We start from the raw sequence: 24,681 nt of genomic DNA, 5'->3' as shown, positions 1-24,681 counted from the left end.
TGTTATTCATTGGCTTTAGTATAGAAAAAGCATCTTTAAACAACCCAGGGAAGGGAGATGAAACTCAGGGTCACCATGAAGTGGGGCTAATAAGGAAAGGTTGAGATTGCAGTCTGGGTGGGAAGCAAAAGGGATGACAGAATGAGCCGAGGACGGGAGGAGGGGAGGGGCTCCTATTTCTGCACGAGCTGGCTCTGGTTGGCGTGGATTTTGCATGACACAATTTCACCTCAGTTGTGTTCAGAATGTGCTGTTGCGTGTGTATTAAATGTCCATATCTCATTCTTATAGGTCACTTTCTCTCCCTTCACGCCTTTGGCGGTTGACCTGGCCCTGCACATAAATTGCCCTGGCCTTCCTGCCCAGGCGGCTTCTAGAGAATGTCGCACCGTGCAGTGGTCTGATGGCTGCAGCCCTGGTCTGGATTTGGTCCCGTCTCCACCCTGCCACGTGCCCTGTGATTTGGGTAGGAAGCGGGTCAGGGTCCACCTGTCCTTCCTTGTCGTCTTTCCCTCACAGGGATGACTGAGGTATGAGGGTCCCGAAAGCCACTGGAGACACAGGACGTCGCCAATATTTGACAGTCTGGGAAAGCCTCGAGGCTGCTGCAGGAAGGCTTGTCCCTACAAAGACTGCACACAGATGTTCTGGGAACACAGCCATGCTCTGGCCTATGGGTTTTGATTCCTAGAACTCAGGAGTATGTGGGTTTGGAACACAGTACCCTCTGAGCTGGGATACAGGAAAGCTTCTTAATGACAAACTATATTAAAATAAGTGCAGCTTTATTTCTTGAGCAGCGGTTAGGATAGGAACTTTGCAGTCAGGTAGAACTGAAGGCAAGGCCAGCTCTGGCACTTTCTAGTGGTCTGACCCTGGCAAATTACTTAACCTCTGGAGCCTTGGTTTCCTCACCTGTAAACAGAGTATAATAATACCTGGTCTTCAGGGTTGCAGTACCTCAGCTGGCACACACTCAGTGCCCCCGGAGAGTGGCTACATTATGCTCACTGTGTCACTGTCCCAGTCTCACGGACTGCAGGAGCCCGGCAGGACCCCTGCTGGCCTTCCTGTAAGGAACCACTTGTCATCAGCCCCTTGTTAATCATTGAAAGCGCCAAGATGCTGCCAAATCACTTGAAAAGATGTCTTAGAAATCCACACTTGGTAAAGGAGAACAAAATTCTCAGCTCCCAGAGCTTAAAGACAGTAAGGCTGACTCTTCTTTTTTTCTTTTTAAACAAATGTTTTATTTTGTATGAGTTTTCAATTTACAGAAAAGCTATGAAGCTAGCACAGAGTCCCCATACACCTCACACCAGTTTCCCCTGTTGTTAACATCTTACATCAGCATGCTACATTTGTCACAACTAATGGATCAGTGTTGTTACTTTATTAACTAAAGTCCATACTTGATTCAGATTTTTACCTAATGTCCTTTTTCTGTTCCAGGATAGCATCCAGGGTGTCACATGACACTTAGTTATCATAGTCATGGTCCCTTGGGGTCTTCAAGACTGGCAGTTTCTTAGATTTGCCTTGATTTTGATGCCCTTGACAGCTTTGAGTACTGCTGACTGTCCTTTTACACATGAGGAAGCACAGGCCTGGGAGACGGCAGGGCTGCTTAAGAGAATTCTAGAACCCTCTTCTCCATAATCTTCTCGCTCTGGTGGTGTGTGCAGCAGACCCTTCCCTCACCGTTAGCATGGAGATGAAATTCTGTCAGGTACCGAAACAGCCCAAGGTCTGCCATGACGTGTGACGTCGGGGAGTCACTGGGTCTTGCCTGACACCCTGGACTCCCGGGCCTCCCAGGCCCCATGATGCTCTTCTCTGTGCCACCCTTCCTTGCCTAGATACCTATTCCTGTCAGCCCCTTGCCCAGGCCAGGGCCTGCCAGGCACACGGCCAGGCTCTCATATCACAGACTGCTGGGGGATGGGGCTCAGAGAGGAAATAGCAGAGTGGTGGGCTGCCTTCAGCCTGGGTCCCTGGGCAAACAGGCAGCACCGAACAGTCTCGTTCCTGCCCCAGCCCCGTGTGCCCAGGGGAGGCTGGGGGTGGGGTGAAGGCCTTCTCATCTCTCACAGGGAGTCCCGCCCTGGCTCCTCGCTGGGGCAGGGCTTGCTGTGGTCCAGCTGTTCAGTTTTTGTCTGGCTTCCCTTTTTCTGTGGGGAGGCTGCAGGTTTTGCATTTGTAAAAATGACCCTCGTCCCCACCTGCACCTCTCCCTCTGGGTGTGCAAGCACACATGCACATTCATGCCTACCCGTGGTATGCGGCCATCCAGTGTGACGAGCACACCCACTGAGCCAGGCTCGCCCTGACTCCTGACGTGTCCCCTCGGCAGGCCCCAGTTCTGGCCAGAGTGCTTGCAGGAGTGATACGGTTTCTGCGTGGTCTGTGGTGTTGGGGGGCTTTCTCAGGGATTAGTGAGCCAGACTTCCAAGAATCTGTAGGGTGGGCGTGCTTTCTCTTTTCCTGGTGAGAACCGGTATGGTGGCTGGAGATCTTAGGCTTAACCATTCTGAGCCTCGGTTTTCTTTCCCAGGAAATGGGAATAAACCAACGCTCCGATTACAGGTATGCAGTGAAGAGTGAAAAACAGTGAGTAGCACAGTGTCTGGCATGGACGAGAGGCTTTTACCATTCCCGGCTCTGTGGGCCACATCATCATGCCGGGTGGCACTGTGGCCTTGGCTCCCCAGATGCTCCAGGACAGCCCTCCACTGCTGCCAGGGCAGAGGGCAGTGTGAGGACAGCAGCGTGATGACACGACAGCCTGGCAGGAGCCTGAAGAGCTGTGTGTTCAACAGTCACCCAGACCTCAGATTAGATCTTCTCTCTGTGCACCATGAAACTGCTCCAGAAAAACAAAAGGGCAAACAGTTATCTTTCAATTTAAGCCATGTTTTAGGAGCATTCTGGAAGACGGGTATTAAAATAATCAGTATCAAATACTTTTATCAAGTAATGAGTGGTTTGTATCAGCAATAATTCCCTTCCCCAAATTACTCTGTGTGGTGAATTCTGATTTCATGTGTTGGGTTCTTTAAGAGCAGGGATTTAACTAAGAACATTGTGCTTTGGGTTCAAATTACGTATTTGGGAGAAAGATACATACGTCATTTCTCATGATATCCAACAAACGAGGAACTTCGGAAGAATATACAGAAAGTCTGAAGTTCACCAGAGGCCATGTGGCAGATCTCCCCAGAGGAGTTTCCAGATGTTTCCAGAAAAAGAAGAGAGGAAGAGTGAGGCCTCTGCATCATGTCTGGGATCTGAGTAAGGCCAGTTCTGGAACTTGCGGCCTGTGAGGGAGGAAATTAGGTCTGAGGGCTGGGGACCAGGACTTTTCCTCTCCTCAGCTCCCCACGGCTGCCTCTCTCTGCAGTGAACCAGTAGTGAGGAGGGGAAGAGAAAGAAAAAGTGGGGGGTGGTAAGAGCATCAAGAGAAGGGGGGCAGGCACTGGGGAGTTGTTTGCACCTGCTCATCGATGGGGAAGTGGATTTAAAACCACCCCAAAACAGCTGTGCCTCCCCCTTGCTCCTCTGTCTTGTCATGAGAGCTGTGCACCTGAATGCCTTTGAATGCCCTTGAAGGCAGGTTTGAGAACCCACCCAGGGCAGGATGCCATGTGGGGGTCTGCCAAGCAGAAGCCAGGGGAAGGAGCCCAGCTGGGGAAGTGTGTGTCCTCGGAAATGCCGGCCAGGGTGGCCACGTGGGGAGCTGTGTGAACGCCCCTCCTGGAGCCTCAGCAGGCAGCAGAAAGCCTAGAGTGCTGTGTTTTTCTCTGTGGTTCCACCCAGTGAGAGAATTATACTAAAAACCATAATAGCTATCACGTCTGGAGCACCTTCGGTGGGTCAGACACCACATACATTATTTCACTCAACACTCAGTGAAACCCTGTGAGGCAGTCATTAGTTCCCCATTCTCCAGGAGACGTGCCTGCGACTCAGGGGCCCACTGCTCGGGGTCTCATCCAGCTTGTGGGTGTAGGGCCGAGTGGTGGCCTCAGGCCAGGTCAGTGTGACTCAGGAGCAGGAGCTCAGAAGCCCCGTTGGGGATCTCATCATGTTACAATGTTGCAATCGGCCAGCTCTCTGGGGTCCAGCAAGGACAGTAAAGCCTGGTCAGCAGGCAGACACCAGGCTTCATGGCACAGCTGTTAAAACAGAACCTAAACTAGACATTGGCTTGCTGCTGTTGATTTTCTCAAATCCCCTCCATCTTAAGTGAAACTAGGAAAGCCACATAAACTAGCTGTTAAGATCCTGGGTGCCGAGGTGGACCCCACCTGGCCTTCTGTTTGTATCTGCTACTCACCACCCCGAGTCAATGATTTAACAGCTTTGGGCCTCAAGTTCCTCATTTGTAGATTCCACAGGGGCAGCTGCGAGATGGGGTGAGAGGATGTTTACCCAGTGCTTGGCCTGAGCTCAGTGACCAGTCAGGTGCCGAGGACTGGAGGGAGCGGGTTGTCACTGCAGACGTTCCTTTCCATGTCTGCCCTGGGATGTCCTCCCTTGTCAAAAGGCAATGGCATTGAGGTTACTCCCCTGCCAGGCTTTGTCAAGGATCAGCGCCGAAAAACAACAAAAAGAACGTGGGGCCCTTCCTTCCGGAGTGAATCCACATTCAAGTCTGTTGCCTATTGGAGGCATCTGGGAGCTCAAGAGGCACCTTGACGGCGGAACAGACTTAACCCGTGCTGGCGCCCAAGCCTTATGGTTCTGTCCCCTCAAAGTCAAAACCAAAGTTCCTCCCCTGACTTCTTCTGAACCCTGCTCGGTAAGCAAATGTGGGCCAACGTAGCGTTTCCCAGGCCTCTGTGGTTGCATTGGGTCATCGTGGTCACCGCCTTCACAGAGGCTGCTGCAGCCAGCAGGGAATCTCATCCACGGCTGCTATGGGGAAGGCGTCTGCTGTGAAGAATCCTGCATTCCTATGGGGTGACGCGTCATGAGCATGTAACGTGAAATCAACTGCAGGCTCATGTCAGGGGTGTGGTGACAATGAGCGTGGGAAGGCCTCCAGGTCAGGCTGCTCTTTCTCTGGGGGCACAGGACCAAGGTGCAAACAGGCAGGAAGGCAGTGCCCACAGCTGCCATGGAAGCTGCCTGGGGCTGTCCACACACACACAAACACACACACACACAGTCTACCCTCCCTCACTGTCTGGTCCTACTACGACCCCTGCAGGTTGGCTTCTGCCCCCTTGACTTGAAAATGCTCTTAGGTGGGTCACCTAGACTCTCCAAATGACCAAATCTGGCGTTTTCATTTCTGGCCTGACCTTGTTTGCTCTTCCTGCAACATCTGGCAGTGTGGATCTCTCCCACAGTCTTAAAACCATCTCCTCCCTCGGAATCTGGGTTACAAGTCATTTCCGTATTGCCTCCTACCTCTTTGGTCGCTTTCTTTGGTCTTCTTTGCTGGCTTTTCTTCCTGCTCCTGCCCACTAAACCTCCAGATTCCCTTCCTATCTCCCGTCCCTCTCTGCCATTCTTGGGGCATATTCATTCCCACCCCTGGCTTCTGTCACCGCCTACTCCCAGCTCTCTATCTCCAGCCCAGACTGCTCTGCTGCGACCTTGAATCCAACTGCCCATTGGCCAGTTCCCCCATAGGCCCTTGGGCTCAACATGAGCATGGTGTGCCCCACTGCAACCTGTTCCTCCTCCAGCATTTCCTCCTGCAGTGAAGGACACTGCCATCTGCCTGGTCACTCAAGCCAGGAGTTGGTCTATTTCCCCAACATACCTGCATCTCCTCTAATCTACCTCCCAGATAGTTCTGGGCTCCCCCCCTCTCTTCATTCCCATGGCCACTGTGTTCATTCAGAAGGTATCATTTCCCCCTGGGTGGCTACGATAACCTCCATACCCGTCTGCCATCTCTATGGCGTTACCACAGTGATCTTTCTAGAGCACAACCTAGTAATGTTCGTCTGCTCCAGTCTTCCACTGGGACTCCATCATCTCCAGAAGACTGCCTCAGCCCTTGGGTCCTCCTGCTCACCTGTCTAACCACCGTTCTCTCAAGGTAACCACGTCCACTCTTTGGTCCACCAACCTACAGGACCCCCACATGCCTTCATGCTTTTGCCCACAGTTCCCTTTCTCCTAATTCCAATTTATCCTTTAGATGTGGTTCACGTGTCACCTCCCCCAGAGACATTTTCCCTGACCTGCACTCCCTGCCTTCCTTATCAGAGCTGGTTCCTCCCTCTGGGTTCCCTCCGCATTTAGGCAGAGCTCTTCCAGAGTGGGTCTCACACTGCATAGAGGTAGTTGATCTGCTGGCTCAACTTTCCAGGGGGACCTCTTTAAGGTCAAGGGCTGCGTTTTCATCTTTCTATCCCCAGCACCTGTCGCTGTGTCTGTTACTGGTAAAAGGAAAGAACAAAGAGAAGGGGTATTGAGAAAGCTAATGCAGACATAGCTACTTAATAAAAACTGTCTCCTGCGGTCAAACCAAGAGCTGAACAGAGCAGCGTTCTGGCTTTGATGGCAGTGCTGGTAAATTTTCAGGAAGAGGGGATAGAATCATAACATGTAAAGCTGGAAGGGTCATTTAAGGTCATTTAAATTATCTCTCTTGTTTTGTAGAGCCCAGAGAGGCGGAATGGATTCCCTAGGGCACACAGCTCATCAAAACAGAACCAGAAGAACCTGGGTCCCCAGGCCTCACACCCACTGCTCCTACACCTTCACTGTGCTGCCCCCTTAAGGGAAAATTAGGAGTGTTCTCTAAAGCTTCTAAAGTCCCTTAGGAACACGCTACAGCCTCAGTATCCATGATTAGTTTTAACATTCTTCTTAAGCAATTTATATCACCAGTATTCTTAGAGACAACAAATACCTTGAATTTATACATATCATGAAAAGCCATGTGAAATTTGTGAATGGCTCTTTGTCTGAAAGTTTATCCTTGTACAGAACAGAAGTCAGCCTTGCCCTAACTTGTAACTTTGGGTGCAAGTTTGACACTATCCCTCTTTAAAATGTGGTGAAGCTCAGAACAAAGCACTATTTGGTTTCAAAGAACCATATTCTTCCATCAGGTGCCTGCCATTAATCCAAAGCCGTGTCTTAGTTTGCATCTTGTCCTTCTGTTTATATCAGTGATGTGTCGCTATTAGGGCTAGGCTCCATAACATCTCATCCTTTCTTCTAGAACTTGGTTATTTATCGAGCACGTCGTGTGTCATGCATTTTTCTTTAACATCTTTTAGCTTCTATTATGAACAAACATCTCCTTTTTTTTTTCTTTCTAGAAATCTTTATCAGGCACTTTAAAGAATTTCCATAGTCCCTAATTTCAGATTGCTCTAAGTAATTGTGGAGATAAGACACACACCTTTCTTGTCTGAAATTTGAAATGTTCAATATGCAATTCTCGGCGTTCCTGTAAGGACAGGCTTCCGAGGGTGGACCACGTGGGTTTGCTGGCTCCTTGTTTGTTATGGAGTGATGTACAGCCCCCTTGTGGCTCTTTAATGTAACATAAAAAGGGAAGCTGAGGGCAATGAGGTATGGCTTCTTCCATTTGTTCGTTCAATGGACAAATGTTCATCGAGTGCCTACTAAGCTCCAGGCATGTTTTAGGTGCTGGAGATGCTGCCTGTGAATTAAACAATCAACAACAAAATTATATGCATTAGTTACTTAAGATGAAGAAGATGAAGAAGACGGCCAGTCTAACAAACCTGGGGCCAAGATCAGGAGGTTGATTTTGAACAGGGTAAGTTGGAGATGCCCGTTAGTCTCCCAAATATCTTCTTTTAAAAATTAGTTGGTGTCTCTGGGAATACCTGTAAAACACTTGGGAGGAGAAAACACACACATGATGCCAATAATCTCTTCATCTGAGATTTCACCAAATTTAAATGAAAACTGACCACATGAGAACATTCAAGAAGAAAATTGTGAAGACAGTGAATTAGACCCTGGGTATGGGAGAGTGGTTATAGAGAACTGCAAGCCTTGGCCCCACCCTCACGGAACTGCTCCTCTCTTACTTCTCTGTTTAAACGTAATCTTCAGTTTCTGTCTCAGTCCATTGTTTCCTGCATTCTTACCACGGTTTGTAACGGCTGAGTTTCCCTGCGTTCTTGTGTGCAGCTACCTGCTCCACCTCCAGGGCTGCACGTCAGTCCTGCTCACTGGGGTATCGTCAGCACCTGGCAGAGCTTCAATTTACATTCATTGAAGGATAAATTTTCAATTTCATATGTCACATAAGATAGAAACACATGAGAAGCTAGTCATATAGATTAGTATATGGCACATTCTAAATGAGTAAAGAACACAGTTAATTGCTCTTTTAGGAGATCACAGCAGGCTGAAGGCAGTCAGGGGAAATTTAAGGGAAGAAACTGGGCATGAGCTGAGCCTTATGGAATGGGCATACTATGAAGCAAGGAGAGAGGAAGTGGCAGGGTATGGGTTGTTTCCTATAAAGTTCCTGATTGGCCTCCACATGCTCCTAGCCACCAATGTCTCTTTACGCTCTGGTGTCCAGTGGTCTCCGCTGGGCTGTCCTGCCCCTCACTCCCACCCAATGATATGGGCTAACTTTGGCTGGTCATTAGGGTTTGTCATGCTATGCCTATGTCACGCTTTTCTTTATCATTGTCATTGTGGCCCTGTTGTCTCTTTTTTAATGAACACCCAGCATATCAATGCCTATCATTATACCTGCCACGTAGTAAGTGCTCAATAAATATTTGTTGAATGAACAGATGTGCCTAGGAGCCACTCTCCACGCTCCTGGGATGGCCCTCTCTCCAATATGTAGTCTCTGCCATCGGGCTTGGGGCATTTGAAACATGAGCACTTGAGGGCTCACTCTGAATCCTTGCATAATTATTAACAAGCTTCTTTCTCATATTTTCATTTAACGAAGATTTATTGCATGCCTCCTTTATTACAGGACTTATGCTGGCTACAAGGAGCTTGGAGTTGAGCTACTGTGAGAGCCATATAAATAAAGCACGATAAATAACAAGTTAAGGGTTGATTTATGTACAAAGGGGTCTGTGAACACTGTAGATGGAGGAACTGCTTGTTCTAGTATGCTAGAAAAGGCTTCCTAGAGTACAGGAGAGAAATTTGGCATTGAATCTTGAAAGACAAGTGGTATCCTCTGGACAGACATGATCAGGGGTGGGGGAGTGAATAACAGGGCGTGGTGAACAGCATTCCAGACAAATGGAATAACAGGTGCAAAGAGGATGGTGGTGATGTTGGTGGTGGATCTGAGAAAGCGGGCAAGATTTGGGGCATTGGGGCAAAGTATAAGAGCAGAAGAGTGTGGGGCCGGCCCCATGGCTGAGTAGTCAAGTTCACGTGCTCCACTTTGGCAGCCCAGGGTTCTCTGGTTTGGATCCTGGGCACAGACACACACACCGCTCATCAAGCCAGGCTGTGGCAGCATCCCACATAGAAGAACTAGAATGACCTACAACTAGGATATACAACTATGACTGGGGCTTTGGGGAGAAAAAAAAATAAAGAGCAGAAGAGTGGCCAGAGAGAAGGTGGAGGACTGGATTTGGGGCAGGCCAGCCAAAGCGCTCCATGGATGTCAATCTTTAAGAGATACTAAAACAAAAAATATAATGCCAATTAACTCAGCCACTTGTAGCTCCTTACATAACTTTTGAAACCTAAATTGGTTCCATTCCCTTGAGGTAAGACAGTGCCCTTGAATGTTACTTTAAAAATTCTCCTGGCTGGCAATTTCAATTATGTTATATTCAGTACATGTAATAAATTCCTTATTTTTAACATAAAGAGGTTTGTAATTCTTATTAATAGAAAATCAAGTTCCTTTCTGTCCCATGCTGAACAGATATTTAAAGAAAACTGACCTACTTATCTATTGCCAAATTATTAGCCTTCAGATAATGCACATAATCCTCCATCCAGCCCTGGATGGAGAATTCCAGGGCTCCTCTCCCAGGTAAAAACGGGCCTGTTCCACCGGCTAGGTGAGCTCAAAATGTTGGTTTTTGTGAGTGCCTAGAAGAGGCTATGTTCAATGAAGTCTTCTAAATTATGTGTTCAGCACCCCCAAATAATCTATTTGGTAGTCTTTTCTAATAAAAATTTCCTTGTAGGAGACTTAAAGGTAAACTTGACTGTCTCTGCCTTAGAGCCATAATATTCTCTCTGGTATTCCAAAACATCAGGGCCTTCCACCTTCTCCCCTGAGGTGTTGTACACACCCTCTGCATTTGAACAGCCCTCGAAATTCGGTGTTCAAAAATACAGTCCCTATATAAAAATCTCAAATCACTATGTTGTACACTTGAAACTACTATAAGATTGTATGTCAACTACACCTCAGTAAAAAGTATATACATATTCTCTCTAGGATGACGGCACCCTAAAGTCATATGTAAACTAAATCATTACTATGAGTATCCACTGTTTTTGCATTGATTCTTCTCTCCTGGATGTTGGACCTAAAGCAAATAATTTAACCTTTCTGTGCTTCCATTTCCTCATGGGAAATTATAACATTACTTCCCGCTTTATAGCTTTCTGTTGAGGAATAAACGAAACGATACATGTAAAGCGCTTGACACAGTTCCGCACCACAGCCAGCACTCATACGCTCATCCTTCAGAGGGACTGTACTTTTCCCCTCTGTACTTGGCTCTCGCCAAGTCTTCAGCGTGACCCCGCCCAGGCTCAGGGTACAGGAACCGGAGAGGGGAGAGTGGGCAGTGTGAGGGGTCAGAGTGCAAAGGTCAGAAGGCAGTTGGTTCAGGCAGTGTGCAAAGAAGTCTGAAGAAAGACCTGTGGACTTTGCTTACCTTGGCGACCTCAGTCAGTGGGATAGCACCGCGGAGACCTGCCTGCAGCCGCTTTCTAGCTCCCTCCCTTCCTTTGGTTTAGCTCCGCCCCTTTCTCTCTAGAGGCGGAAGGCAGGTGCCGACACCGACGCCGCCGCGGTTGCCTAGCGATACGCTTTTCCCAGGATGCCTATGGTGTTGTGTTCTCCTTAGCCAATCAGAGAGACGAAGCGACCTGACCGCGGGCCAATAGGCTGCGAGGCCAGGGCCCGCGACGGTTAAACGGGGCTGGACACTGGGGCGGCCGGGCAGCGGGGCTTGGAGGGGTCTCAGAGTCCGAGGCTGCAGCTCTGGGGCTGCGGCGCGACCTGCAAGAGTCGTGCGGCGGGCCCGGCCATGCCGACGCGGGCAGAGGACTATGAGGTGCTGCACACCATCGGCACGGGCTCCTACGGCCGCTGCCAGAAGATCCGGAGGAAGAGCGACGGCAAGGTGAGCGCGGGCTCCTGCCCTGTCCCCGCCCCTGCTGCGCCCGCCGCCGCCGGCGGGGAGCGAGAGGCCTGGGGGTGTGGATCTCGAAAGCAGGGTGCCCAGAAGAGTCAGCCATCTTCCCCAGGCCTGCGTCTGTCCTGGGTCGCTCAAGGGATGGGAGACTGCGTCTTGTGATGCACTACATTTCTTCTGTCTTTTTTCCTTTCTCGTCCGTCTGTGACCTGCGAAGGACCTTCCATTGATGACAGCTGACTCCCGAGCTATTTTTAGAGAAGGGCAGCCCTCTCAGACATGAGAAAGGGGCAGGACCACCAGAACTGGAGCTCTATGTCTTGCAGTTAGAACTCATTTAAACTATCCATTATTCTGATTATTGATTCATATTTCCCAGTGTGTATGTAGACCTTGTACAGAAAGAAACAGCGGAGAGGAAACTGCCTCGCTACTGATGCAGGGATCTTTCCTAAGGTCTCTCACCCTGGAAAAGCTTGACAGGTTGGGATGGTCAGGGACTTTGCCTATCCTCCAGCTTTGACCAAAGTACCTTTTGCCAACCTCTCACAAAGCAACTGAGGGAGGGTAGGGCGTTGGGGGAGGCCTGAGGTCTCTCATCGCCCTCTCTCCCATGGCACCATTTACAGCTTAAAAATTAGAGGAAGATTATGGAAATAAACTCAGGGGTCCTTAAGATCATTAAACTAAATTAGGTGATAATGACTGTAGGATCTATTTAATAGACAAGGTAAGTTTTGTAAATTTTAAATTTTGGAACATTCATTCATACCTTGGAAATTCTTATTTCAGATATTAGTTTGGAAAGAACTTGACTATGGCTCCATGACAGAAGCTGAGAAACAAATGCTTGTTTCTGAAGTGAATTTGCTCCGTGAACTGAAACATCCAAACATCGTCCGTTACTATGATCGAATTATTGACCGAACCAACACAACACTGTACATTGTAATGGAATATTGCGAAGGAGGGGACCTGGCTAGTGTAATTACAAAGGGAACCAAGGAAAGGTAAATTTATCTTTTCAGTGTAAGCTGAAAATGGGCCTAGTTTCGTTTCTGTTAAGCATCCTGTTTTAGGATCAGGGACAAAGTACTTAGAAATGTGAAAGAGTGTTCTTGTATTTGTTTGATGGGGCCACAGTACTTTAGAAAATCCTTGGTGAATCAACACCTGTATTTCACATCAAAATAATTTATTTCCCTATTTGTGCACTTTGTTTCTTTTTTTTTTTGAGGAAGATTAGCCCTGAGCTGAGATCTACCAGTAATTCTCCTCTTTTTGCTAAGAAAGGCTGGCCCTGTGCTAACATCCGTGCCCATCTTCCTCTACTTTATATGTGGGACGCCTGCCACAGCATGGCTTGCCAAGCAGTGCCCTGTCCGCGCCCAGGATTCGAACCAGCGAACCCTGAGCCACCGAAGCAGAACGTGTGAACTTAACCGCTGGGCCACCGGGCTGGCCCCCCTATTTGTGTACTTTGAAAACTAGATAATTCGCATCATCCCATCTTTGTAATGGTTTTATTCAGATGTTATATGCTTTATAACTGCTTTGATTTCAGACAATACTTAGATGAAGAGTTTGTTCTTCGAGTGATGACTCAGCTGACTCTGGCCCTAAAGGAATGTCACAGACGAAGTGACGGTGGTCATACTGTACTGCATCGGGACCTGAAACCAGCCAATGTTTTTCTGGATAGCAAGCAAAACGTTAAGCTTGGAGACTTTGGGCTAGCTAGAATATTAAACCATGATACAAGTTTTGCAAAGACATTTGTTGGCACCCCTTATTACATGTCTCCTGTAAGTATCTCAGAATTTACATTCTTTTTTTTTTTTTTTTTTTAAGATTTTATTTTTTCCTTTTTCTCCCCAAAGCCCCCCGGTACATAGTTGTGTATTCTTCGTTGTGGGTTCTTCTAGTTGTGGCATGTGGGACGCTGCCTCAGCGTGGTCTGATGAGCAGTGCCATGTCCGCGCCCAGGATTCGAACTAACGAAACACTGGGCCACCTGCAGCTGAGCGTGCCAGCCCCAGAATTTACATTCTTTTTTAACATCTTAATGCAAGCATTCAAGTGCATAGAAATTGAGCTTTTTGTTAGTTTGTTTACTAATATCCAACAGCCAACAATTAATGATACTGTTTCCTTTGAAATTTATATTTTCCAAATGGACCGCCAGACCATTAAACTCCTCTATATCAGCAATTCAGGTAAGGTTTTATTGAGTGACTACCAGGTGCTAAGCTGTGGGATTACAAAGATGAGCTAGGTTTTGTCTCTGCTCTCAAGAGCAGCGTTTCTCAAAGTGCCATAGGTCCTGGACACCAGCTTGGACTCATTTGGAGTGTTTGTTTAAAATGCAGAGTCCTGGGCCCCAAATCCAGTGAATTTGGATCTCTGGACAGGTCCTTGCACTCTGCCTCTGCCCCTCCCCTCACCTTTTTATTTTGGCCTCTATATTTTAACAGACTCTAGATGATTCTTGTGTGTGGAGATCCTGGGTTCAGGAGGCTCACTCACTTCAGATAACGTTTTTACAGTGTTAACTTTTTCTACTTGTTCTTTTTTTGTTGCCTTTTCCTTCAGTGGAACGGCAGAGACCATCCACTTCACTTACCTGTTTCTTCCATTGCTAGATATTTTGTTTCCAAAATTTCTACCATTCTAAGGAGGACTGCCAGGCATATCTTTGTAAGAATTATCTTTTCTTCCTTTTTGGTTATTTCCTTGGGGGATAGGTCTCAAAATGAAATTGCTGGGTGAAAGGCTATGAACTGTTTATGACTCTCTAGATATTGTCTGATGGCTTTTAAAAAGCCTGAATCAATAAGGGATAGCACCAGTGTGCTGTAGATGAAATCTGAGCAGATGAAGATGGAGAGGTATTTATTAACTTTTTTAGGAGTCCACAAATATTTCTAGGATTTTCTAAATCTTTTTTAGTTATGTTAACTGAACTGACTACAGTATAAAGCTTGTTAATTAATGATTTTATTTTTGACTAAGATTAGGCATGGGCAGAACAGTGTCATTTTCTCACCGGATCAAATTCCAAATAGAAAGCCTTTAACATAAAGGAAAATTATCTAGAAGTGGTTCTTGGAAAATTTGAAACCCGCACAATTCTTTTGTTCCATTTCCCACCTGCCCTTGCAATTAGATCAGTTCAGCCTTCCCTAAGGCATTGATTGTCAGGAAGTGGTTTTAGGCTCACCTGTTGTACTTTAAGACACTAAGAAGACTCCTCTGTGTTTTGGTACTTGCCCCTGTGCCCTCTTGAAAACAGGAGCTATGTAGACTGGTTTTACTATAAGTATAGGAGGAGGGCAAACGTTAAAACAGGAAATGAGAATGTTTCTTACTGTGGTGGTTTACACAGTGGACTAAGGAAAAAATGTATAATTGAATAATTCAGTTACCTTTTTATGTCTATATCCATTTAAATGTGGGCTAGATACATGTTTTGGTTATTCTGGAATTTTCTCTGGTTCTTTTAAAATGAAGTTTCTAGATTATGAATGCCTTGAGGGTAGAGGGTAGAGGTCTCTCATATTCACCTTTGAATTACCAGTGCCTCGCCTATAGTAACACTTAATATAATGTTTGTGAATGACGAATAAGTGAATGAATTATATATGACAAAGCATATTAGGATAAGATCATTGTCTTTTTTCCAATATGAATTTGAAGATAAAGTATAGAATACCATTTTTTGTTATTATGATGCAAGATCTGATGTAAGCTGAAGCAGCCTCTTGTATTTGAAATTTTTGTTAGCAGTATAAAATATTTATTTGAAAATTTCTTCCTTTTTTTCCCTTGATTGAATATAACCAAAGTTTTTAAGGTTCCATTTTTATCTCAGGGGTAATTTTATAAGTTTTCAAACAAAATAGAGTTTTAAATCCTTCTACTTTCTTACCTTTTTTCCCTCTTAAGGAACAAATGAATCGCATGTCATACAATGAGAAATCGGATATCTGGTCACTAGGTTGTTTGCTGTATGAATTGTGTGCACTAATGTAAGTATGAAGACAGATTTCTAGTCTGAGGTTTGCACTCAGAGAGCTCTGTCACCTTTCACTGGGTTCAGCTTTTTGAACATCCATGCATATTCAAGTCTGAAAGAATTATAAACTAAGTTAAAATTAAGGTAGATGGACAGGTTGAAACAATTATTTACAAATTAATATTTTAAGCCATGAGGCTGGATCTTGACTTGTTCCAGCTCCGAAGGCGGTTCCCTGCTTCCCCGTCACACTCATGCTTGGCTCGAGGGGAGAGCACGCAGGCCAGGCGGGTGACGTACAGCCACTGTAAGGGGATGGAAGAGATGCGACAAAGATCTCGGGGAGAGGTCTGGGGACTTGGAGATCAGAAAGCGCTCCAATTCTTTCCCCTCTTTTCATTTTTACCCTTCTAAACTATTCTGTAGAGCAGTGGTTCTCAACCAGGGAGGGGGGAGCAGTTTTGCCCCCATGGGACATTTGACAATATCTGGAGACATTTTCAGTTGTCACAACTGGGGACTGCTTCTGACATCTTGTGGATAGAGGCCAGGGACGCTGCAAAACGCGCTCCGCTGCCCAGGACCGCCCCCACAACAAAGAAGCGTAGGACCCCAACGTCAGCAGTGCCAAGACTGGGAAACTTCGCTGTAGAAGAAAAGCTCGGCAGTAGAAACATAAATACAAACTGGAACTTCAGCTGTGCCTTGATTTGGTTCCTATTATATATTTTCATTTCTACATTTAAAAAAATTTCCCCCCCAGGCCTCCATTTACAGCTTTCAACCAGAAAGAGCTAGCTGGAAAGATCAGAGAAGGCAAATTCAGGCGAATTCCATATCGTTACTCTGATGAATTGAATGACATTATTACAAGGATGTTAAATTTAAAGGTAAAGATTATAGATTATCTTGTCTGTTTCTATCTCTCAATTAAATTTCTGAGTATATGTTCTCGTAGAGCCATGAGACTGAAGAAACATTAAATATAGTTCCTTAGCTAAATCTACGCTGTTACCACAAGTGAAAACATATGTAAATTTGGCAAATTGCGTCTCCTTGCTGCCCTACCTTCTGTGCTTGCTTCATGTCTCCTCCCACTCTGCCCTGCTAACAGATGGTTGGTAGCAAAGAAAGACAGCGAAAAGGATCCAAATCCCCAGTTCCCCTTGTTCTCACCTACCTCAGAGTGGCAGGTGGTACGGGAAGGGGCCAGAAATAAGACTCTATCACTCTACCTCTAGCTTCAATTGGGAGATTAAAGACCATTCGAGATGGGGAGGGGGAATGGTGGCTAACAAGAGCAGAGGGGAAATAACTCGAACGAAGAGATTATGTGGGAAAAATCCGGCCGTGGGATGGGGAGGGAGATGTCCTAGGAATCAGGCTGACGTAAGAGCAGAAGTGAAATGCTGTGGGATTACAAAGAAAGAAACAGGTGAAGTATGGGATTGAGGTCAGTGAGAGAGCATCCTGCTTCGAGTAGTTTAGAGACGCAAGGGCAGTACTTGTGCTAAAGCAGACCCTAGCCATGCCACCAGCACCAGCACAGGGCTCGAGCCCTCCAGGTTAAAGGGGGCAAAGGTAAGTTCAAATCTGTATTACCTTGTGGACCCAGAACCTCATGAGTTAAAGTCACCAGTGACCTTATTTTTCAGGTGTTTAAGACTCATCCTTAAGGGAGTCTTTTCTTTTGGCTTGGAAATACATGCCGTTTTTATGTGACTGCTCTTTTCGGATGAATATTCTGTTATGAAATCTGACTGTAACACTGAATATTTTTTCCAAGGATTACCATCGACCTTCTGTTGAAGAAATTCTTGAGAATCCTTTGATAGCAGACTTGGTTGCAGAAGAGGAGAAAAGAAATCCTGAGAGAAGAGGGCGACGACTGGGAGAACCCGACAAGTTGCAGGAGTCCAGCCCTGTGCGGAGTGAGCTGAAACTGAAGGAAATACAGTTGCAGGAGCGGGAGCGAGCCCTCAAGGCGAGAGAAGAACGCCTGGAGCGTAAGTCTGAACGGGGCGAAGCCAAGAGAGCTACGGGAAGCTTATTGTGATGTGTGTGAAAATCGAGCATTTTATATGTGTGTGTTCTATTAGAACATTCTCATAAATACTTGAGAAACCGAAATATGTATTGTAGAATACGGAAACTGAGCTTGCTGGTGCCTTCGTGTTCAGCCTGCTTCTCTGAGATGGTTACTCTCTCTATATTGTTGGGCGCTCGCTGTGATGGCCTTAACGCAGTAGCCATCATACTCTACTGTAGAGTTACTTTTTCTTTCTCTTCCTCAATATATATACCCTAAAGTTTTTCCATTGTGAAGGAACATCTTAGAATTTGCTGCCTTCCATAGTGAAAACCATGACCTCTACCTTCTGATATGGCTGCTCCAACACAGTCCAGGTCTCAAATCCTCCAGGACATAGGACTAGATATTTTTGAGCCAATTCAGTAGAGAATGTAGGTACAAGATAGTCTAGGTTTACAAACAATACTCCGATGGGTATTAAGTGATTGGGTGCTAATTAGTTTTTCATGTTGAAAATCCTTCTGCTCCACTAAAGTGGGAGCTGTTACCAGGGTTTTAGGATTATGTGAGGTAGTGGCAGAGTGAGGCTGTTCGTAACATGAAGAGAGGAGTGATGGGGCTGTGACTGTCCCGTACCGCCCTCATGGCTCACTGATTTCACTTCTGCGGCTTTATGCCCAATTTAAAGCTTATAAGTTTTTTTCTATTTAAGTGTGCTTATAAGCATCCAATGCATTCGTTAACGTTTTCCTTCCTAATGATGATTGCATAGCGCCATGAGATGTGCTTTCTGTGGAGGTACGACCTGTGCTCACCCAGGAACGTTTTTTTGACTCTTCTGTCAAAAAAAAAAGTTTTTATTAAAACTTTCCCCAGTGTTGTATAATTTCATATAGAAACTGAAATCTAGGGGCCGGCCCCATGGCCGAGTGGTTAAGCTTGCGCGCTCCGCTTCAGCGGCCCGGGGTTTCACCGCTTCAAATCCTGGGCGCCGACATGGCATCGCTCATCAGCACGTTCAGGCGGTCTCCCACATGCCACAACTAGAAGGACCCACAACTGAAATATACAACTATGTACCAGGGGGATTTGGAGAGAAAAAGCGAAAAATAAAAATGAAAAAAAAAACTGAAATCTGAACTTTCTGAATTCTGGGCCATGAATAAATAATAGCCTTTGTTACTGATCTAAAGGAGCACCTCCTAACTGAGTTGTGGTTTATTCCCCTCTATTTGGGTGCTGTCATTCACCCATAAGAAGGAAGGTCTGTACTGTGAGGCCGGGTAACTCTCGGAAAATGAACTGTTAACCCTTTTCAGTGGAGACCAGAGATGGCTTTAGTTTTTTGTTTTCCCCAGTGAGTTACTTGTACACAACATGCCCAGGGTTGAAACTAACTTTGTACTTGTGCTTAAACCAGTCCTAGTAAGAAAACCTGAGACAGCATACAACATACTAAAATGCTGAATTAAAAACTAGCACAATCACGATGGCTGGGCTGTATGGTGAGAATCCTTTCACAGAGCATTACTAATCGCTGCTCAGGCACGCTAGTCTTAGTGACAAGGACAAGCAATAAGATTATCCAACGTAAATTGTTTTATACCCAGATCCGCTTGTTAATTTCTTTCTTTCCTCTTCATTCCCTTTTTACAGAGAAGGAACGTGAGCTTTGTGTTCGTGAGAGACTGGCTGAGGACAAACTGGCTAGAGCAGACAGTCTGTTGAAGAATTACAGCCTGCTGAAGGAGCACAAGTTCCTGTCGCTGGCGAGCAGACCAGGTGTGAGAGTCAGCTCAGTAAACAGAAGCTGCTGCTGCCGATGAGGAAATCGGCTTTGCCCCCACGGTGTCTTTCGCAGCCTTTTCATTTGCAAAGTCTTGAATTTTAAGATGCAGTTAATTGCATATATGCATTTCAGGAGAAGTAAGAATTCTGTGATAGAGTGATTTGCTTGCTGGGTTCATAGACCTGAGGCAGTGAGTCATAATGATTTCATCTTCCATTTTACTTCCCCTATCAAACTATGTGTTTAGTATTTGATATTTATCTTTAAAAATTAGGACATTTAAAAAAATGCTGTGCCTTTCAGATTTTTCTCTGGGTACGTTATCAAAACTCTATGTTGCTCTCCATTTTCAAGTAAAAATCCTAGCATTTTACTGTTGCCACATGACCAAATAATACATGCCACATCCTTCATAGAAAGTCAGGCTTAAAGAGCATGATAAGCCAACTGTAGAACAGGCCACCACTCTGGGATCTTTGCTAAGACCTGTTGAAATTGTAACATGTGTCTGTCAAAATTTGGCTGTTTACTATCTCCATACGCTCTGTTATGTGGAGCTGTCTGTGTTTCCCTCATTTTTCAGAGTCTAGCATGTAGACCGGCAGCCTTCCCAGGGCCCTGCTTTTCTGTGGGCGTCATCCCATCGCTCTGCTCTGGTGAGACATGGTCAGCGTGGACCCGTGAGCCATCCTCTGACAGGCTTTCTCCGTTTCACAGAAACCCCAAGTCTAATTTAACCTACTCTTAAGATGATAGAAAATGCAAAGTGTTAAACATCTTTTCTCTTGATTTCTTTGTGACACAAATTATTTTTAAAAGTCTTTTATTGATTTGAAAAATTGAGTGTCTGAATTTTCCAATGAAACTTAGAGTTCTTATGGCTCCCTCATACCATGTAGGACAGCATCTGTGAAGGCTGTCATTTCCATCTTGAATAAATTGAGAGAATTTGGTCATTTCAGTGAGCATGACAGCATTTTGAAAATAGAACAAAGAAAACTAAGTTAATTTGATGATTACAATAACTTCATAGTGTTAAATGATGGAAATAGATGAACCTAGTGATGAAAGTAAATGGAACAAAGATTATATAAAACTGTGGCTTTATCTCTGTTAGAATATCTTGTTTCTTTTTTCTCAATATTGCTATCTGCCATTTCAGTATTTTTGTGATACTTATTTCGGCTTTTCTTAGATTCCACACTGCCATCTATAATGACAAAATAGACGTAAATCATGATTACTGTGATAGAGTAAGGAGAAATTTTTATCTGAGCGAGTTTCATGCATGAAACCCATTGCCGAGAATTCCTGAAGGCCCTATTGGGGATGGCTCTTCCAGTTAAAGAGTTTATTTACATCTCACCCTGAGAGTCTTTGAGCAAAAGATGAAAAGAGCTGGAGGAGGATGGTGGGTTTCATAGGTAGGTATAGGAATCTACCTGTATGCGGATCATGGCAAACACTTAAAATGAGCTGTAGGCATGAGTATCCTCTGGAGCTAGGTGATGTTTTAAAGTGCTGAGTGTGTCAGAGCCTTAAAATAAGCAACAAAGCAACGGGGACTGGGTGTCCTTGTGAACTCGGGACAGTTGGAAATATCCCGTCCCTGTCCTTGGGCTGTAAAACTCAGACAGCAGGAAAACGTCATAAATAGATCAAGATCGTCACAGTAAGCAGCAGCATCTTCTTTAAAGATGTTCTTAGTCTGTTTAATGAAACACTAATTCTTCTCTTTGATGAAATATTGATTCTTTTTGTAAACACTTTTCTTTCTTATAAAATTATCCCATTAGTAAGATTTACCAGAATTTACATAGTTGGTTTACAAACGTATACCAGCTTGTACTGTGTACTTGTGGTAGTGAAAGGGGGATCTATCTGAAACAATAGGTTAGGGTCTGGCAATCAGGTGTGCTTTGCCCAGAAACAATGTGTGAAATAGGAAGTCCCAGCCGCAGGAAGGCAGCATTTCTCCGCGCAGCCTACCTCTCCCTCAGTGCGTGGTTTCTTTGCCCTGGAGCACAATTCCTCCAGACCACCCCTGGCTTCCTGCTTCCTCGCTTTCATCAGCTCTCTGCTCAGGTCACCTTATTATGAGGCTTTCCTCACTGCTAACACTACCCAGCACTTCTGTCCCCCTTTCTCTGTGTTATTTTTCCCCAAGGCACATATCACCCTGAGATATTCCTCATGTGCACTAGTTTATTTGTTTACGGTCTATCTCCTCTTTCTAGAATAGGGCCTTTGTTTGGTCCACAATGGTGCACACCATGAGCCCAGTAAATATTTGAACATATTTCTTTTAAATGAACACAAAGGAAAAATAAAAGGGTTCTGGAACTCAAACCTGCAAGTCCCCAACCTCTAGATAGCTCTGTCAGTAGCTAATAGAGTTACCACTTTAAATTTTTTTCATGTAAAAAACACAATTCACGTTTTTCACTATACTCTTCTTGATTTACGTTTTCCACACTGAATTTGTTTAGGTTCTTTTTGAAACAAGTTTCTGGTCAATTAAGCTGCTTTGAAATGTGTTCTTGAATATTTAACCAAAACTGTAGGTGCTCTCCCTAAGAAGGAGCTTCTGCTTCCAGACTTTTCTGGAAGTAATGTGTTCTAGATAGAACACACTTGTTTTCAAGAATAGAGATAAATACCATTGATTTCCATAAGTTTTATATTGTGACCCATAATCCCCAGTGCATTTAACCTTAAGAACAAAGTTGATTGCTAAGAGAAAAAAACATAAGTTCTTTGATTTTTGGCACCTTTTAGAATTATTTTTCTAGTGCTATGGATTAAAAGGCTGATTGATTTCTGCCAGCCTCGTGCCCCCACCTCCTACCCGGAGAAAATAAGACCGGTATCCAGATGTCGAAGGTGAACTGAAAGAATAGTTTTGATACGTCTAAGGATGGAGGAGTTGAACTCCCGTTCAAGTAACTCAAAACTCTTTTTCTCTTCTCTTTCTAAAGAACTTTTTGATCTTCCATCCTCGGTGATTAAGAAGAAAGTTCATTTCAGTGGGGAAAGTAAAGAGAACATGGTGAGGAACGAGAATTCTGAGAGTCAGCTCGCCTCCAAATCCAAGTGCAGAGACCTGAAAAAGAGACTGCAAGCCGCCCAGCTGCGCGCGCAGGCGCTGTCGGACCTGGAGAGGCATTACCAGCTCAAGAGCCGGCAGGTGCTGGGCATGCGCTAGCCGAGCAGGGCTAGGGGCGCCCGCCCCTTAAAGACGGGCGTTGAGGGGCTGCAGCTCCGTGTGCTTGGTTCCGTGAGCCGAGCCTCTTTGTACAGTGAGCGTGATATTTTGGAATAGCTTTTGCTGTTCTTCAGCAACAGTTGTAAAAATGTCCACGTCTTTAATTTTTCTTTCTTTTTTAAAGAACACTTTATAGAAAGAATGACCCTTTTTTGGATGGTTGGGCTTTGAATCCTGTGTGTGATTACTACTGGGACATGAAATGTTACCTTCTAAATGTCGGGGGAAATGATGTTAGGAAAAGAATATTTACCCAGTTCTAAATGACTGAGTGGTATGCTTACAATTGTCTAGGTTTAAAATTTAAGTCTGAGGTTTTAAATGTTCTTGAGCTTAGAAAATACCCCATTGCTCTGTAGTGCAAATCTGTCACCTTTTGTGAAAATTTATCACTGATGTCTATATTCTTTTTTTCCTTTTTATTCTATTTAACAGTATGTGAGCTGGCTGTCATCTACCTGCCTCTTTCTCACTAAATAAAAAGAATTCTTAAGTTTTCCTATCTTTACGTCTCTTGCATTTGTCGTTCTCTTAGTTGGAGGGAGTCTGTTTATGATTCAAAGGCATTGGAGGGTAGGGACAAGAACATGGATCTGATGCTCACAGGGCTGTGATGGCAGTTCACCACTCTTCTCATTAGTCCATCTAAGGCAGTGGTCTTTAATTGGGGGCAGTTTTGCGCCCCCCCCGGGGGACATTTAGCAATGTCTAGAGACTGTTTTTTTTGTGAGGAAGATCAGCCCTGAGCTAACATCTGCCACTAATCCTCCTCTTTTTGCTGAGGAAGACTGGCCCTGAGCTAACATCGGTGCCCATCTTCCTCTATTTTATATGTGGGATGCCTGCCACAGCCTGGCTGGAGGAGTGGGACATAGGTCTGCCTCCAGCATCCAAACTGGTGAACCTGGGGCCACTGAAGCGGAGGGCAAACTTAACCTCTGTGCCGCTGGGCTGGCCCCTGGGGACATTGTTAATTGTAATGATTGGGGGGAGGGTGTTACTGGCATCTAGTAGGTAGAGGTTGGGCATGCTTCTAAACATCCTACAGTGCACAGGACAGCCCCCAGAACAAAATGTCAATAGTGCCACTCTTTAGGAACCTGATCTAAGCGAAAACTTGTTGGAATATACCCCACCATTGAAGGAAACTTATTTTGGTTTTGATGGATTTTTTTTAATATGTCTGACTTTTAATACGAATTAGCAGTCCATGCTGTGCCCATCACATTTTTCATGTGATGTTTTCCCGGCAATGCTAATCCTTTTAGTTTAGTGAAATAAGACTAAGGTATGAGGGTTAATAATAAATGGGAAGAAATAGCTCCTGTATTAGATATTTGATTACAGGTTTATTACACAGTGGGTAATGGAGTTCCATCAAAGACAAATGATATTATCCAAACACAATGAGAAACTGATTACCCTGCCTTTGTGGTGTGTCCATAGATGAATCCTAACAGGACCACTTCGATATAAATGTTGAGTAACTCCTGACCAGCAACATACTCTGCAGGGCCCAGTGCAAAATAACAATGTGGCTCTCCTTGTTCCAAGAGCAGGAACCAAGTACCATCAAAGGTACATATAAAGCCTTGTCCTTTCTTCCAAGGTCTCTCTGCTTATTATGGCATTATTTGCTGTTTAATGTTCTAAGCAAAAAAAATTAAAATTTTAAATTATTAGCATGAATTTTACTATTCATCTTTTATATTGTGTGAAGCCAGTTTTAAATACAAATAGCACATTTAACTCATGCGTAGAATCGCTGAAATTACATAATCTGTATTTTGTGGCTCATCCTGGGAGAGTGTTTCAAGCTGCCCAGAAGAGACACAGAGATGCCTGTGAAGGCATCTGGGGACCCCTGATTCTGGTGCTTGCTCGGTTCGCCCTCCCTCCAGCCACCAGACTTACGCACTGCCAGGTTGGAGAAGTCAAGCCAGGCATCTCCCTTTCCCTCAGGTCCGCTGCCCCAACCCCTGGCAGACAGGTCACCCCAAGGATCTTTACACCTCCAAGCTGGGAATTTCTTCGTACCTGGATCAGGGTACCTGGATCACCCCTGCTAAGTTATGGCCTCCAGCTGGCCGTCCACAGCCATGCCATGGGGCTACCAGCCCCAGGAGCGTGGAAAGGCATCGGGGGGCAGCTGCTGTGTGCCCTGCCCTGAGACGCTTCCAGGCATCGGCACCCAACCCTGACCCTTCCCTTGCCCATGTCCAGGCTCCCTGTGGGAGCAGCGTAGGGCAGTGGTCATGG

The 24,681-nt window shown here is 45.4% G+C and overlaps 1 protein-coding gene and 1 long non-coding RNA gene across 5 annotated transcripts; one reads left to right on the top strand and one right to left on the bottom strand.

Moving 5' to 3' along the window:
• Positions 1-1,238: 1,238 nt before the first annotated feature.
• LOC123280672 (uncharacterized) lies at positions 1,239-10,966 on the bottom strand. Of its 4 annotated transcripts, XR_011498163.1 has the most exons (7): positions 10,839-10,923; positions 8,094-8,204; positions 7,722-7,836; positions 7,373-7,636; positions 4,337-4,955; positions 3,128-3,317; positions 1,239-2,863 (listed from the first exon to the last, which is right to left on the bottom strand). It is a non-coding gene; the product is annotated as an uncharacterized lncRNA (long non-coding RNA). The 4 variants fall into 4 exon arrangements; XR_011498164.1 differs by lacking the exon at positions 8,094-8,204 and having other exon boundaries at positions 4,337-4,535; positions 10,839-10,966; XR_011498162.1 differs by lacking the exons at positions 7,373-7,636; positions 8,094-8,204 and having other exon boundaries at positions 10,839-10,966.
• Positions 10,967-11,060: 94 nt separating this feature from the next.
• Positions 11,061-22,924, top strand: NEK2 (NIMA related kinase 2). The gene is made up of 8 exons (XM_014834933.3): positions 11,061-11,309; positions 12,114-12,331; positions 12,886-13,126; positions 15,267-15,349; positions 16,100-16,226; positions 17,123-17,342; positions 19,025-19,150; positions 22,136-22,924. The coding sequence occupies exons 1-8, from the start codon at positions 11,214-11,216 to the stop codon at positions 22,360-22,362; spliced, it is 1,338 nt and encodes a 445-aa protein (XP_014690419.1). The 5' UTR covers positions 11,061-11,213; the 3' UTR covers positions 22,363-22,924.
• The last annotated feature ends 1,757 nt before the right edge of the window (positions 22,925-24,681 follow it).

The sequence above is a fragment of the Equus asinus genome, chromosome 25 (genome assembly GCF_041296235.1).
Source record: "Equus asinus isolate D_3611 breed Donkey chromosome 25, EquAss-T2T_v2, whole genome shotgun sequence".
Taxonomy (NCBI): domain Eukaryota; kingdom Metazoa; phylum Chordata; class Mammalia; order Perissodactyla; family Equidae; genus Equus; species Equus asinus.
Note: the sequence above shows the minus strand (reverse complement) of the source record. Positions and strands in the feature narration are given on the sequence as shown.